Source organism: Gossypium raimondii, chromosome 5, assembly GCF_025698545.1.
Source record: "Gossypium raimondii isolate GPD5lz chromosome 5, ASM2569854v1, whole genome shotgun sequence".
NCBI lineage: Eukaryota > Viridiplantae > Streptophyta > Magnoliopsida > Malvales > Malvaceae > Gossypium > Gossypium raimondii.
The window spans coordinates 19,715,626-19,730,818 of record NC_068569.1 but is presented as its reverse complement, the minus strand read 5'-3'; the positions used below and the strand labels follow the sequence as shown (position 1 = coordinate 19,730,818).

The 15,193-nt window shown below is 34.6% G+C and overlaps 2 protein-coding genes across 6 annotated transcripts; both read right to left on the bottom strand.

Annotated features, from left to right (window-relative positions):
- Nucleotides 1–3,859: 3,859 nt before the first annotated feature.
- On the bottom strand, nt 3,860–7,546 carry LOC105769631 (uncharacterized). Of its 4 annotated transcripts, XM_052631235.1 has the most exons (8): nt 7,067–7,546; nt 6,824–6,962; nt 6,629–6,730; nt 6,224–6,351; nt 5,512–5,795; nt 5,335–5,425; nt 4,192–4,447; nt 3,860–4,114 (listed from the first exon to the last, which is right to left on the bottom strand). In XM_052631235.1, the coding sequence occupies exons 1-8, from the start codon at nt 7,169–7,171 to the stop codon at nt 4,062–4,064; spliced, it is 1,158 nt and encodes a 385-aa protein (XP_052487195.1). In that variant the 5' UTR covers nt 7,172–7,546; the 3' UTR covers nt 3,860–4,061. The 4 variants fall into 4 exon arrangements, with proteins under 4 accessions (XP_052487195.1, XP_012445853.1, XP_012445852.1 ...); XM_012590399.2 differs by having other exon boundaries at nt 3,860–4,447; nt 6,811–6,962; XM_012590398.2 differs by having other exon boundaries at nt 3,860–4,447.
- Nucleotides 7,547–7,698: 152 nt separating this feature from the next.
- Nucleotides 7,699–13,446, bottom strand: LOC105769630 (DIS3-like exonuclease 2). Of its 2 annotated transcripts, none has more exons than XM_012590397.2 (7): nt 12,923–13,446; nt 12,210–12,586; nt 11,611–11,664; nt 11,450–11,518; nt 9,126–11,318; nt 8,628–8,699; nt 7,699–8,551 (listed from the first exon to the last, which is right to left on the bottom strand). In XM_012590397.2, exons 1-7 carry the CDS (start codon nt 13,035–13,037, stop codon nt 8,153–8,155), a joined length of 3,279 nt encoding a protein of 1,092 aa, XP_012445851.1. In that variant the 5' UTR covers nt 13,038–13,446; the 3' UTR covers nt 7,699–8,152. The 2 variants fall into 2 exon arrangements, with proteins under 2 accessions (XP_012445851.1, XP_012445850.1); XM_012590396.2 differs by having other exon boundaries at nt 12,210–12,598; nt 12,923–13,445.
- Between the last annotated feature and the right edge of the window lie 1,747 nt (nt 13,447–15,193).

The following is a 15,193-nucleotide window of genomic DNA, read 5'->3' as shown; positions in this document are numbered from 1 at the left end:
CCTTTCCTTTATCACTTCCCTTAGTTATCAGTTGGGTTAACTTTGCCACTATATCTTCTTGGGATTCTCGCATCTTCTCAGACATCTCTTGTTTCATCTTGTCTAACCGCTCCTGCACCTGTAGCTGAAGTCGGTCTTGCATCTCCTTCTGACACCGTTTGAGTTTTTCCAATCTCTGATCCATGTACTTAATCTTTGCTCGAGTACCGTAACGGTGTTTGGTTGGTTGGTTGGTTTCTAGGTTAACTGAGCAATGATTTTAGTTAATTAGGATCTTCTAATAATCTTTGATGCATATGATGTAATGTAATGCAAATGCATGAAATGAATGCGAAAAGAGACGTTGATTCATGTTCAATTTTTTACTAGAAAACTTTACTAGAAAACAAATCTCTTTACATAAAGTGGACATATATATACGGCTTTACCCTCATACTCCAAGTGAAGACATCGGCCCTTCAGATATTAAGATACATCTCACGAATTTGATCTCCGTTTTATTTGATCTAGGTCGTAAATCCTTGCTTATTCACGTTCATTAGCTTCTTTATGAGATTGGGACCTTTGATGACTTTTGAATAAACTTTGACAATGTGGATCCCTGTGTCATGCAAAGAAAGTCGATACTCCTCTTGTTAGGCTTTTCGTGCCATGTTTTTTAGACCAAGTATTATCTTCCACCTTATCAAGAAACCCGTATTCCATAACAAGCTTTCTAATCTAGTAATCGAACTCAAATCAACATCTCTTTTCTAAGATGCAAATGCAATGCAATCATGATGTCATGCAATCAAAACAAAATAAACCCAAGTCAGTATCACACCAAAAAGATATAATCCAATACAAACATGAAATAGCAAGAACATTTATTCAGGAATCCACTAGGGTTTGGTATAGCTCTACCTAGGGCAAGTTCCTAAAGCTCACTATATGAGGTTTAGTTTCTAGAGTAAGGGTACCCGAACCAGCAGATTCCTCGATCCTCACCCATTATAGGCTCATATGGATCGAGTTCAGTTCAGGGGGATACATTTCCCTATGGCTGCACGGAAATGAAAATCTCACGAAGACATAGGTACGGATGTATCCCGAAAACGGTCCACTACCCTGCACGGAGGTGAAAACCTCACGAAGGACTAGCTTCTCGCTCCCACTTAAAGGGGTAAAACGGACCATGTAATGCAAAATGCAAATATAGATCAACCGACTTGGTTCAACCATGGAAATGAACCACGATGAAAACCAATAAATGGGAAAGGAAATCATGATTTAAAAAACTTTTAATTTTCGACACAAAGACAAAATATAATCAAGTCATGGCTCGACTCTCTAACATCCCCAGCGGAGTCGCCAAGCTGTCGAAACCGTTTTTTTGAAAACAAAAATTTTAGTTGTCGACTTTAAAAAACAAAAATTGGAGTCGCCACCGATCCTTTATTAAGGTGTGATCGGCTCACCTTAAAATGATTTTGGTCTACGAAATTTGAGAAAATGAGTCCAGGAGTCAGTTGCGTACGAGGAAGGATTAGCACCCTCGTAACGCCCAAAATCGGTACCAAATTGATTATTTAATGTCTTGGTGTCGAAAATTTAAAAATATTTTAAAAGAGAAATGTTAACTCGCAAACGAATCAAAAAAAAATTCTTATTTCAAAGAAATAAAACATCACACCCAGTAAGTTAGGGCACAATATTTTTAAATCTTCAAAATTCCGAATATTGCCTTTTGTTTTTGAAATCCTTATTTCGAGATAATAAAATGTCATGACCAGTAAGTTAGGACCCAACATTTTGAATTCCCGAGAATAAGCTTTATTTGAAATTTGTGGATTTATTGCAAAACAAATACTTGGCTTTCTAAATTCATCGAAAAATAATCGCAATCCAGTAAGTTAGGACACGATCTTTCTCGAGAATCATGAATGCCAAATATTTAATACACGTATACAAGTATACATATGTAAGAAAGAATGAACATGTAAAACAAAACTTATAATAAAAGTTTTTCAAAGAATATGTATGCACATTATAAAATTCATGTATATGTGAATGTGAAGATCAATAAAAAAATAAAAGATAAAATTATGTATATATATATTTTAAAAAAATAAAAATGTATAAGTATATATAAAATATGAAGTATATGAAAGTTAAAAACAAAAAAAACTATAAAAGAAAAAAACGTATGAATGCATGTGTTTATAAAAGTTATATATATATTATATAAAGAAATATGTATATATATATATATACTATATAAGAAATGCGTGTATAAATATAGAAATAGTAATAAATGATAATCAATAATATAGTAATACTTTTAAAATAAAATTAAAAAACAAATTGCGAAAAAACAAAATAACCAAAAGATGAAATTAAAATAAACAGGACCAATTTGCAACGCATTTAATTATATGAGGGGCCCAAATGGAATAAATCCGCCTCCCTAAAACATTTGACCGCTATGAGGACCGATTTGAAACAAGGTAAAACATTTGGGCCAAATTAAAAAGAAATAACTGACTTAATAAAACGTGGCGCAAAGGAGAGGGACTAGTAGCGCAAATCTCCCATTTAAGGTTGATATGCACAGACCCCACCCAAAAACCAAATGGCGCCTGCTTTGTCCATCTTTTAGGTTTTAAAGAAAAAAAAATTAAGCAAAAGAGAAACCAGACCCTTTTAGGGTTTCCTCAACCCTCATACGCCACCGCTCAGCCTCGCGCGAAGGCTTTCGTCGATGCCCCGATCTCCGGTCGCGACAGAGAGGGGCACCAACTCGGCGATTCCGGCGAAAAAGGTAGGTTTTCTCTTCCTTTATTTATATTTTAAGCAAAAATAAATAAATAAAAATAGCGAAACTAAAAAAATCAAATATATATATGTACAAATGAAGAAAAAAAATGAAAGAACGATAATCGACAAAATGGTAAAACAGAAAAGAAAACATTTTTATTTCAAAAAAAAGAAAATTTCCTCTGTGCCTTTGTATTTCTTTCGATCCCTCTATTTTCGTATCTTTTTTTACACTCAATAATCCCCCTGTTACAAAGTGAAAGTGGCCTTTTATAGGCCGAAAAAGAAAAAGAAAATAAATAGATAATGCTATTTCTTTGCTGGTTTTTCTCCTCCGGATTCTTTGAGTCCGTTTTTTGCAGGTGTCATGGGGAGCAAATGGCGCGCGTGGAGAGGGCAGTTTTGAGACGTGCGGTGGCCGGGGTCTTACTGGTGGCTGCTATGCGGCTAGGGTTTTGCTTAGGTTTTTTTTATTTAGTTGAGTTTTTGGTTAATGTTTGGGTCTTGGGCTGGGTCAATTGGGTATTGGGTTTTAATTTTATTGGGCCTGCTATTGTATTCTATTATTGGTAGGGCCGGGCAAATAATTGGTATTACAGCTATGTTTTGGATCAACATTTGAGGTTGTAGAATCTTAAATGATTCTTGTTATTTGCTTATAATAGAAAATTACCATGAAACTGGGATTGGATTCATGAACATCTACATCTGTGGCTCTAGCCCTGGTGCTTATGAGGCTGCAGGGACAAAGGGTTCAAAAATATGGTGCTTCTTTATTATTATTGATTTATTTACTTCTAAAACTGCAATTTTGGTGAAAACACCTTATTACTATATCATCAGTTGGCTTTTTCCGTGGTTCTCTACTTTGAATCATTGCAGATGATGTATAGTTGCACGCACTTGAATGAAGGGAAAATATTGAAATATTGTTGAAATAGTATTGAAACTGCCTTTTAAGCAATCCATCCACCAACCATTTTAAGTCAATATTTGGATTTCCTTTTTTAGGGCTACCAGCATGGTATTGAAACTGTTACACTCTAAGATGCAATTATGCTGCTATATTTAAGTCACTTGATGAATGCCTCAGATTACTTGCTGCCTTAGATTATGTAGCCATGCATTCCTCATCATCCATGGCAATCATGTATGAAACAAGTACTTTAATCCTCGTATACAAGTATTCACTTCATTCCAAACACCGAATGGTTTTAAAGCAAGGAGTTGAAACAGTGATCATTTCAAACCTCCCGTTTTCTGTATCAAGGCTGGCATTTACGGCAACTTCGAATTTCAAAGGACTGTTTTTTCCTCGCTGCAACAACAGTTTAAGAACAACTAACCAAATTTGAAATAAATTTATGTTCTTGTTACATTGTGGATTTCGCATACCTTCCTGCTTCTCATGTGCATCTGATGAGCAATGCTCTGCATCACTTGCCCCAGCAGCTTTCGGGGAACTACGGATTCTTGTGCCACAACCGTGAGAACCGTTCTCTGCAATACATCCTGGATTGAGAGTTATATCACGCTTGTACTCTTTATAGCATAAGTAAACTCTTTCAGCCTTGATGTTTCCGAACAACTTCTCTGCAGCATTGTTTTTTACCAGTAACGGCATGTGTTCAGATTCATCCCATAAATATAACTGCAGTCAAACACAAGAATTAGAATTTCAGAGAACGGAGATAATCTTGATCATGAGGATACAGACACCAAAAACTACAGATACAGATAATTCATTACTCTAAAAATGATACTTAGAAAAGCATAAATAAATGAATTCCGAAGAAATCACAGAAAAATCTTCATAGAACAAGGGAAAATAAACAACTAATGCAGAACACAGAGGAAAAAACAACCGGAGCCCATGAAGTTAAGAATCATTGATTAGTGAAAGCAAATACATCAAGAGATCCAAGAGACTGCACACACACTATATATGAAATGCAAATATAGAGTTAGAGTTCAGTTTTAACTTTCACTATACAAGCAATCCTTGGCTGAAATGGCAAAGTTGAGGCCCTAGGATTTTGAGTGCCCAGGTTCAAGTCCCACCTGTGTAAAACACGTGTGGGCAAGTTAATTTGAATTAATTTAGTTATTCAATTCAGTGCTTGTAATCATTGTTTCTAATGTTTACTGTTGATATAGCAATAAGTTGTAAGAACTTCCATGAAACATCATCTTCTAATTCTAGCAGTGTAAAGCATAGGATATGAACAGAGTATGTTCAGCAGACTTCAGATTCTTGAAAAAACAAATGAAACCACAAACTCTGTTTGCAACTTCTGATAGCAAAAACTGAAATTATCCAAGTCACATGCATCATTCCAAACAATTACCTTTTTTTATTTGCAGATGAAGCTATATTTTCAAATTTTAGAAGATGGCTCAGGGAATGCATTATGCATAGAATAAAATAATTTTTGTTCGACAGAAACAATCTTTAACCATTTCATCAGAAAGAATGAGATGCTTCCACTATTTCAATGATATAAGATTACCAAAGAAAATTCAAGAAAAAACCAATACCATAAAAGGCCTATATATCAAGCTGACTGCATGAAGGCGATCCGAGCTTTTCTCACAATAGAGTGGAACTGAATTTGTCCCAACTATAGACCTGCTTCAGAATACAGAGACATTGAATATCCTATCCATTCATAACACTAAAAGTCATGTAAGAAAATTTGAAGATATTTACCATACCCTTGCTCTTGATGCAAAGGGGAACCACAGAGCCGGCAACCAGTGCAGATAAGATCTTCCGCTAAATTATTGTCTGCTGATCTATATAGTCTCCTGCTGATAAACATATTTTCATTCTCAGACTCTCCGATGGGCCTCCAAGTAATCGGCAGAAAAATTTCACCAACAGAAGCACTAAATATCGCCTTACAGTGACTATTCAGGCACAATACCTCTGAAAGTGAGGGACATTCTCTAAATTTATTCGGTTCTGGCACTTTCCAGTTTCTGGAGAGTCGCCTTTTCTGAAGCAAAATTAAGCATATATATTACTCAAAACATTTAGAAGACAGTGAAACATGGATTAAATAACAGCAACATCCAAGAACCTATAGAGTACAGACCAAAAAGATATATAAGCAAAGGGGAAAGACATGATTATCTAATTTCCTACAGGTGATCAGCCGAATATTAAAATGAGCAAGAAATTTATCATACAGCAACAAATTCAATGATGGTATGCATAAAATAGGACGGGCATTCACTTTTTTTCAAGTATGAGCAATTTATCATAATCTCAAACTACACCATAGTGCGAAGTATGTAACCAAAATTGGATATCATAATGAAAAGGTCATAGAGGGTTATTTTCAAATTCCTCAAACAGCAAGTATTAGAGATACATAAAACTTGACTAAATGATACATCAAATACATGCGAGAGGAAAGCATACTTGACAGTCATTTGGTTCGATGTTGTCAATAGCAATATACCCAGTCCTCTGCACCCATTCTATAACCTGGGAAAGCTTTTCTTTAACCACAATCCCCATTCTACATTCTGCTACTAATTCAATTGCACCTACAACAAAGTATGAACACAAGGCTCAATTTAGTTAAAGAGCTTGTATTGATAAATAATTAAACAAATACACATAAATATATGTATATATATACATAAAACAACATTTGCACTGAAACAATAAACTTGTTTTCTTTGGATTTGGAGGCAACTATCATCTAGGCATGTGTCTGAAACTATTATGCTCTATTCTTTTTTGAAGTATCTTGGGAATGGTATCATATAATGATGAAGAACAGTAAACATTACAAAAAAAAAATTAAAATTTCAGACATACTCTTTGAAACAAGGGACTGGCAAGGGTGGACTAGACGGAGTAAAGATGACCAGTCAACAGTTCTGGCCTCGAAAACATCTCGAAATGTTGTAATCTTGACATCTAAAATCAACGCACAAATATGATAATCGCAATATAAACGGAATAATATAAAAATAATCTAAAAGACTAAGAAGTTAAACCAATCAAAAGTACTTCGTAATAGAACGATGTCGCCAGCAGCAAAAATAGACCGCAATTCTTTCTTCCATAAAGATACGGAGAAAAAGGGTCGAGTGTCATCGCCCACCTGAATGTCTGTCCTGATTATTTCTCCGCCTTTGGACAATTTATACTTCCCCACACACAAAAAATTAAAAGTGAATTCGGTGATTAAGATAAAACTTCATTGCAGAAAAGAAAAACCCGTACAGTGGAACTGAGAGAGATTAAAGAAACCTGAACGGGAGTAGAACGATGGACGAAAACGAGAAGCTGGACGAAATGACCCATATGATTAGAAGCTTCCGAGAGATTGATCAACGGACCGTACGACGATGTCATTGCTTCTCAGGTTGTCACTCTATGCTTAACATTGGCTTTATTTGGCGAAGATTCAGTTAGGGCATTGGCCTTTCAGATCCAGAACGTATTTTGTTAAAAATATTGAGCTAAACTTCATTAGATTATCATATGGAACTCTCAGTAACATTTGCAGATCCAAATATTATGCATTTATATTAATATTTAAATATTTGACTGCCAACATCTCAATTTTACAATTTTAATTAGGTCTCATCGTAAGTGTCATAATTTAATTACCATCAAACTAAGATATCAATAAACAAACTTTGTTTTGTTTATTAGAAAATAGTTCAGACACGATCACAAATGAACAAAGCCATTAAGAAAAGCCCTACACAGCCTAAACATCACAATCACAAACAACCGTAAACCAAGAACCAGATTCGGGTCTAAAAACAAACGACTTAGAGCGAATGATAAAGCCTAGGATACACCTTGCAGAAACAATTCCCAAGGCCGACAAAGAGAAAGAAGGCGTTAATTCAAGGAAATATTAAAGAACAAAGTTCCGACAATAAAAATGTCTGATAAAAACAAAGAATCTGAAAACAACTGAAATCAGCCACCCAAACTCCAAAAAACTTTCGGGCTGCAGTCCAGCAATACAGCATAGAATCGACTCCTAAGCTAAGCTATGCTAAAGCTCAGTGTCGAATAGTTTTCATTGTAGTTACTAGAGGAATATTAGATGGAACTTGCCGATAAAAACAAGGGCCAATTTCCAAGAGCAGCTTTTTGTTAAAAAAAAACACCAGCTACTTATAATAAACCCCAAAACAATCCACCATAACCCCAACCCACCGTTATATCTATCTACACCTCCCTAGTCCCACCACATTAACTATACACTACTTTCTTATCTACAACAGAACCTGTTCATTCCATACAAGGCTCTGTTCCCTTTGTTCACCCCCCCCCCAGGTCGTTCCATACTCCATTGCCCTTTCTTCAAAACACGAGTTACTTCAAATATGAACTCATGTATAATCGTACCCCAATCTCGAGGGGTCCATCATCACCACCAATTGCATACAGTGCCACAGGAATTGTTGAAAGCATCCGCACCGTTAGAGGGAAGGCTCCAGGATCAACCCAAGGCTTCGAGTTTGGCTCTGAATCTGATAATGCCACCTCACCATTTGCCATGCGCGTTGCATCACAGTCATCAATACCTGTTTCCGCACTTAGATCATAAGGATTTACAACCCATGCAGCATTTCCTAGAGCCATGTAATTCCCTGGGCCACCTCTCTTGAACAAGCGTTTGTGCCCAGCTAAACTGAGCACCAGCGTTGAGGTAGATTCAAGCCATTCTACAGTTAACCCTTCAACTTCATCATAGTATATTCGCCGCTCAATCTGAAACCACATAAACATTAGCACCAAAACCATGAACAGTATGACAGAATTAAAAAATAAGAAACGGAACACTTACAGCCAGCTTCTGAATGTAAACAGACATAAATCTTGGACCCAATCCCAACACTCTAGCATCAGACAACAAAATCTGAGGGAGAACAATCAAAAGGGTGAAGGAAAGCATCAGTAAAAAAATCCATACGACCCAAACAAAATTAAAAACAATTACTGAACTTCCACAATTTAATTCTATACCAAGTAACCTCCTATTAGAAATTTTTAAAACATCTACGAAATTGAAACAAAGTATTGCAATGAACACTCTCTAGGATGTTTTAGACATCAATAACTACTTGTTTCCAAAATTTCTCCGAAATACCAGGATCTTTTTCTTAAGAAGACGGTAAAAAGGCATAGGGTAACCAGCAAACAAATAGCGTTAAATTTGAACATGAATAGAAAGCCTCATAGCTAGAGCAGCTTGCCGAATGAACCAACATATTTATCTAATGCAGTAGCCGCTTATCCTACAGATCAATGAAACTATTTAGCATTTTAAGGGGGAAAAACATACCTCCCTTCTCTTTAGCAAAACCCACATATAGAGTTTCTCACAAGCATCCTCTGCATGCCTGCTGGCCAGCTTTCTCTCATTACAATACGCAGCAACATCGCCAAGCAGATCAGGGGAAGGGATTCCATGCTTCAATGCAGCATTTGACAATGCTTCTTGCCCTTGTGGAGAATCTGCAGCTTCCTTATCAAAATAAATACCAGTGAAACAATGTTTGGACACCTTCCCATCTGTACATTTAAGCACCCTTCTATGCTTCATACATAGCTCCTCAGCTTCAATTACAGCAGCCAACGTCCGATGTACAACAATGTCTGGATAACGACGTAGAGGCGAAGTACAATGCGTGTAGAGAGGAACAGCCAACCCATAATGACCCCAATCATTCAAGTTATCTTTTAAGTTACCACTGCAAAAGTAACTAGCCAATTGCATCGGTTTTGAAGCATATGAGATGAGAATATCAAAAAAAACAGAATCACCCTTGAGTTTTTCCCTTAATTTTTCCAAGGATTGGTGAAACTGACCAGAAGAGGAAGTATCCAATGCTAGACCATGTTTACGACAAAAAGCTTCAAACTCTTTAAGTTTTCTCATGTTAGGTTCAGGATGCCTTCGCAATAATGCACTATCCGGAAAAGCTCTAGATATTATTTCTGCAGCTGTCGTATTTGCCAAAAGCATGAACTCTTCGACAAGAAAATTTGAATCCATCCGCTCAATTAGATTGCTATCGTATGGAACCCCATCTTCATCAAATAAATAAACAATTTTAGCACTTTCAAGCTGTAGAGCACCACCATTAAATCTTTTCTCCTTCAAAGTTTTTGAAATTTCATGAAGATATTTAACAGATCTAATAACATCAGACCATTCAAATTGACCATGCAACTCAGGGTACCCCTCTAAGGTACTAAAGTTCTCCACATCAGCTATACCTTGAATGAAGTCTTGAGCATGTCTATATGAAAGCTTGCAACAAGATCTTATCACTGTACGACCAATCCAACGATCCAAAACATCCCCCATGCTGTTTAATTCCCAAAACATAGAAAAGGAAAGCCTATCTACTCCAGGGTTGAGCGAGCCAAGCTCTTCTGAAAGCAAAGATGGCAACATCTGTATCTTCCTTTGCAACAAGTAGACACTGGTTGATCGATACCGAGCTTCTACATCTAAGGCTGTGTTTGGTAAGACAAAGTACGACACATCTGCGATGTGTACACCTACTCTAAAAGTATCCTTCGATAACTTTTCAACAGATAAAGCATCATCAAGATCAGAAGCGGTGGGAGGGTCAATAGTGAACACACACACGTCTCTAAGGTCTCTTCTAGTTTGAATTTCCTTGGATGGGATTTCCCAAGGAGTACTTGGAAGACAAGAAAGTACTTGAGGAGAAAAATCAGCACAATGAATTGCATTTTCATATAGAATTGCATTGATTTGAGGTTCCAAGTCACTGCCCCGTCCAAAAGAATGAGAGACACGAGCACATGGGAAAGAACTTTCTGCACTCCAATCTTCAATTTGGGCAGCTAGCAGCTCCGTCTCAATTGTTATATCACCATCTTCCAACCTCTTTTTTATAGAGACTGGTAAGTCTCTCACAAAAACAACCATTTTGGGAAATCTTGGATCAGTTGGGGTCAATGTAACATACTCGTGATCAAGGATCACAGAATTTTTCTTTGCATCTTTTCTATTAAGTTCTAGATAGGAGAACCACGGCTTAACATTAAGAAAGCCGACAATAGCATTCCTTCGAAGAGATTTTTCAACAATTGCAACAACCTTTGCAGTAGGTCGTTTCAGAGGGTATCGAATTGTCATGGAAGCCAACTGATCCACTGAATTCATTCCTTGATTCTGCCCAGGTAAAAGACCCACATGCAAAGACTCCGAACCATATTGGTGATGCCCATTTACATAGTTGTATGCTGCTGTTCTAGTCACTTGTGTTGCATCATAAAACCCTTTATCAGGTAGTACTCCACTTCTACCATCACTATGCTCGCAATTGGCATCTACCTTTCCTTTACCCTTCTCGCTATTATCAGCAAGTCCATTGACCTCTTGAACTAAATTACAATCTTCTACCACTGTAGAATTGTTTGAGGACCCATTTGACCCTTTCATCTTTGTCCACAATCCCAAAGGATCAACCTTAATAACCACAATATCTCCCTCAACCTATGAGACAGAAAAAATATATTTGCAATTATTAGACCCATCCCATATAAACTAGCAGGCTAGACTAAATAAGATACATTAGCATTGACAATAACATAGCGAATATAAACCAGAGATAGTTTCATACTCACAGCTCTATTCTGCGAATACATTCCATTGACAAGAACATCTGTAGGTACCCCATCTATTTTGCAATATGCCTAGCAGTATAACGTGGTCTTCCATGTCAGCATACAAGATTTATCAAGCAAGGAACATAAAAAAAACAAATGTAAGTTTAGCATCCACAAACCTCCAGTCGGTTGTGCGCATTCACACGAAACAACGCTTTGAAAGCTTCCCCTTTCTGCAGAAGAATTAAACATAAGGCAAAATAGCAAGAAACCAACACACAAATAAAACCAGTGAACCAGCCACATAAACCATAAATACAAACTACAGAGAATTAAGTACACAATCATCACTAGTTTTAATTAGATGAGCAATATGCAAGGGATTCGTAATTTTTTAATCTCAATTATTATATGTTATTTACAAGTTAGAGTAGTAAACTGGGGCATTATTGATTATTAACTCTAATAATTATTTTTTACTCAAGTTTAAATGTTCAATATATAGATAAGATTTGAACTTGAAACCTCCAACCTCAAAACTAGAGTTCTAGCCCCTGAAGTGTCCTCTTCTGAACTCTAAAAGCCACTATATTAAACTAATTAATTTAAATTCAAAATTTCCAAACTTCTAGGATGTATCAGTTTCTTATAGGGTGTTTTTGTTCTTATAGAACAATGACTATATTGATGGTCGATTAATAAAAACTATTAGTAAACTTAAATAACAAATCAATAGCGCAAAAAGATATCAAATCATAAGATTGAATTTCAAACAAACCTCCAATGCCTCATTTACGGCCTCCATAGGCCAGTAAGGAGCAAACAGTTTCTTTCGGAAAGAACCCTCAAACTGGTGGAATGGAAGAAATCCATCTGTGCACAATTTAGATGACCCCGGATAGGCAATTGATTCAGGACACGAGTTGGAATAAATGCTTCCACCAACATCAACAGCAGTATCATCACAAGCAGAGCCAACTCGTTCATTGATATGCATTGTAGGCATAGAACTAAAACCAACATTAGATGTTGTCTGTTCATTCGAAGTCATCTCCAATCCTTGTTTGGACGAAGAATAACCCATAGAGGATACGAAATTTTTTGTTTTGTCATCGCTTTTCAAGCTATCTGATGTTTCTCCACGTGCTTCATTCACTGAATTAAAAGCTATAGAAATTATGAACCCAAAATCAAAATCCCAGTTCAATAAATCTCACTAAAACCAAATTAACCATGGAATAACACAAAAAAAAAATCAATACTGCAAAACGAATTCACCACACTTAAAAGAATACCCAGAAAAAGAATTCTACAAGCAGCACACAGCAAAACATAAACAAAACTCGCTACAGTTCTAGAAATAACCTAGTAAATAAATAAATAACCCCACTAAGTTCTAATAAATAGCAAGTAACATCACCAAAAACTCAGTTTGAATATACAGAATTAGGCTTTTATCAGGAAAATTTAGTGCAGTAATATGAAAAACACCTGAGTTATGTTTGGATCGACGATTAGATCGTCGTTTTTTCTTCTTCTCCTTATCAACATCGTCAACCCTCTCAACAATAACAGACGACTCCACAACGCCGCTACCTCTCCTCATAATTTTTCTAATTAAAACTTCAAATAAAACCCCAAAAAAAAAACGAAAACGAAAATTAATTTGACAAAAAAACGAAAGAAAATTATAACCCTAGATCAAATAAAAACTCGGATAACTTCCAATTAGTTCAAAAAAATATTAGGAAGGCACCGAAAAAAAAAGAAAAAAAAAACAAAGGGAAAAAGAAAGGTTAGGGTTTTAAAAGAAGTTTCGAGAGAGAGAGAGAAAAGAAATTGTTTTTAATAGAGAGAGAAGGAGTGTGTGGAGGTGGAAGAGATAATGAAATGAAGATTGGTCGGCGGAAACATGGGGCGCCGACAATCGATTCCTTTGTCTTCCCTCTTTCTTCTCCCTTTTCTTTTTATTTTCCTTTTATTTTCCTTTTCTTTCACTTTCTTTCTCTCTCAGTTTCTTTTCCTTTTCTCTTATTTATATTTTCCCTCGTTTTCTTTCGGACCCTTGGGGAAGGAAAAAAAAGAGCGCGTGGAGTTGGGTGTGGAGTTAGGATAGGTAGATCTCGCAACACGTGTCAGATTATGAGGTGATAAGTTGTCGTGATTAGAGACGCTTGGGTTTGGTGTTCTGTTACTTCAGAGTTGTGCTACCCAGTGGTTTTGACATACCTTTTAAAAGTAATTAATATTTTAGTTTTTAATAATAAAATAATAATCTAGAAATTGTGAGTTAAAATGTACTTTAACGCTTCTAAATCCTCTAAATCAAAATTTTGATGGTCATGGATACTATGCCAATCCTCCTCATTTTATTTTTTATTTTAAGAGAAATTATTTACAACATTCTCTTTCGAGTTTTTGATTCCATAAATAAGAGAAGTGTCCCTATAAAGTTATAGTAAAATATTAAATATTAAATATTTTAAAAAGTAGACACATAACAATTTTTAAGGCTACTTATGGAATAAAAAATACACTGTCGGTATACCAAATAATAATTTTATTTTTAATTTATTAGGGATGATTTTAGAATAATACTTTAAAAATATTATTAGCAAGAATTCTTTATTGTTTTTAAGGTTAATATATCATTTGGTATCCGAGTTTAGTTTCAATGTCCAATTTGATACTCAGACTAAGCGATATCATGTGGCTTAATGAATATTTGACATGTGTACTCTAATTAAAAATGTAAATACTTAATCGAGACAAAAAGTTTAAATACCAAATTAAATATTAAAGTCAAACTTAAGAGCTTCGTGAGTAAAAAGAATTCAAGTGTCTAATTAAAAAACCTCGTATACTACCTTAAACATTAAAGTTAAAAAATTTTAATAATAAAGTTAAATTAAGTACAAATATTTTTTCTTATTTTTGTTTTTATTTGGATTAATGGACCCTAAAATTTTAATACTTCTACTTTTAAAATGTTTAATATTGTATGTGCATTAATTCAAAAACTTTTAACTTTACTAAAAAATTATAACAAAATTTCATTTTCAATACAAATTAAATTTAATTTTTAAAAGTATGAAAATTATTTTTAAATTAAAATATATTTATTAACTATTTATTCTATTTTATTTTAACTAATAAGTTGTTTTTAAAACTAGTTGCTAATGTTTAAAAATAGAATTTTAAACCTTTCAAAAAATATAAATTTAAACATTCTCCTTTTAAAATGTATTAAAACAAAATATTAAAATGATTTAATTACATATTTTATATTTTTACTTTTGTTTCTAAAATATTTTTGAAAAAGAAACATATAGTATAAACAAGTACATCTAAAACTTTTATACTTAAAATTTATTTTTGCTCAATATTTAAAATTTAATTTGTAAATTAATACACTTTTTAAATATGATTTTAAAATTCTTATCTTAAAAAATTATTGTTTTGTAAAATTAAAAAATCTAAAAATTACGCTCTTAATAAATCAATTAATATCACTTGTCATTAGTTGATCGGTCAAAATTGTTCCTTTAATAAATCTAAATATCGTTAACTTTGCACATATTATAAAAGTTAGGTTATATATTATGTATAAAATACATTTTACATATATTATATAATATAATTGTTGTAAAAGCTAAGTTATAAGAAAGCGTTTCTAAAATGAAAGTGATTCACATTGTGTGTGAAAATTTACTCAGAAATGATGATTTATAGACGAAAGAGGACCCAATGTGGATTCCTCAT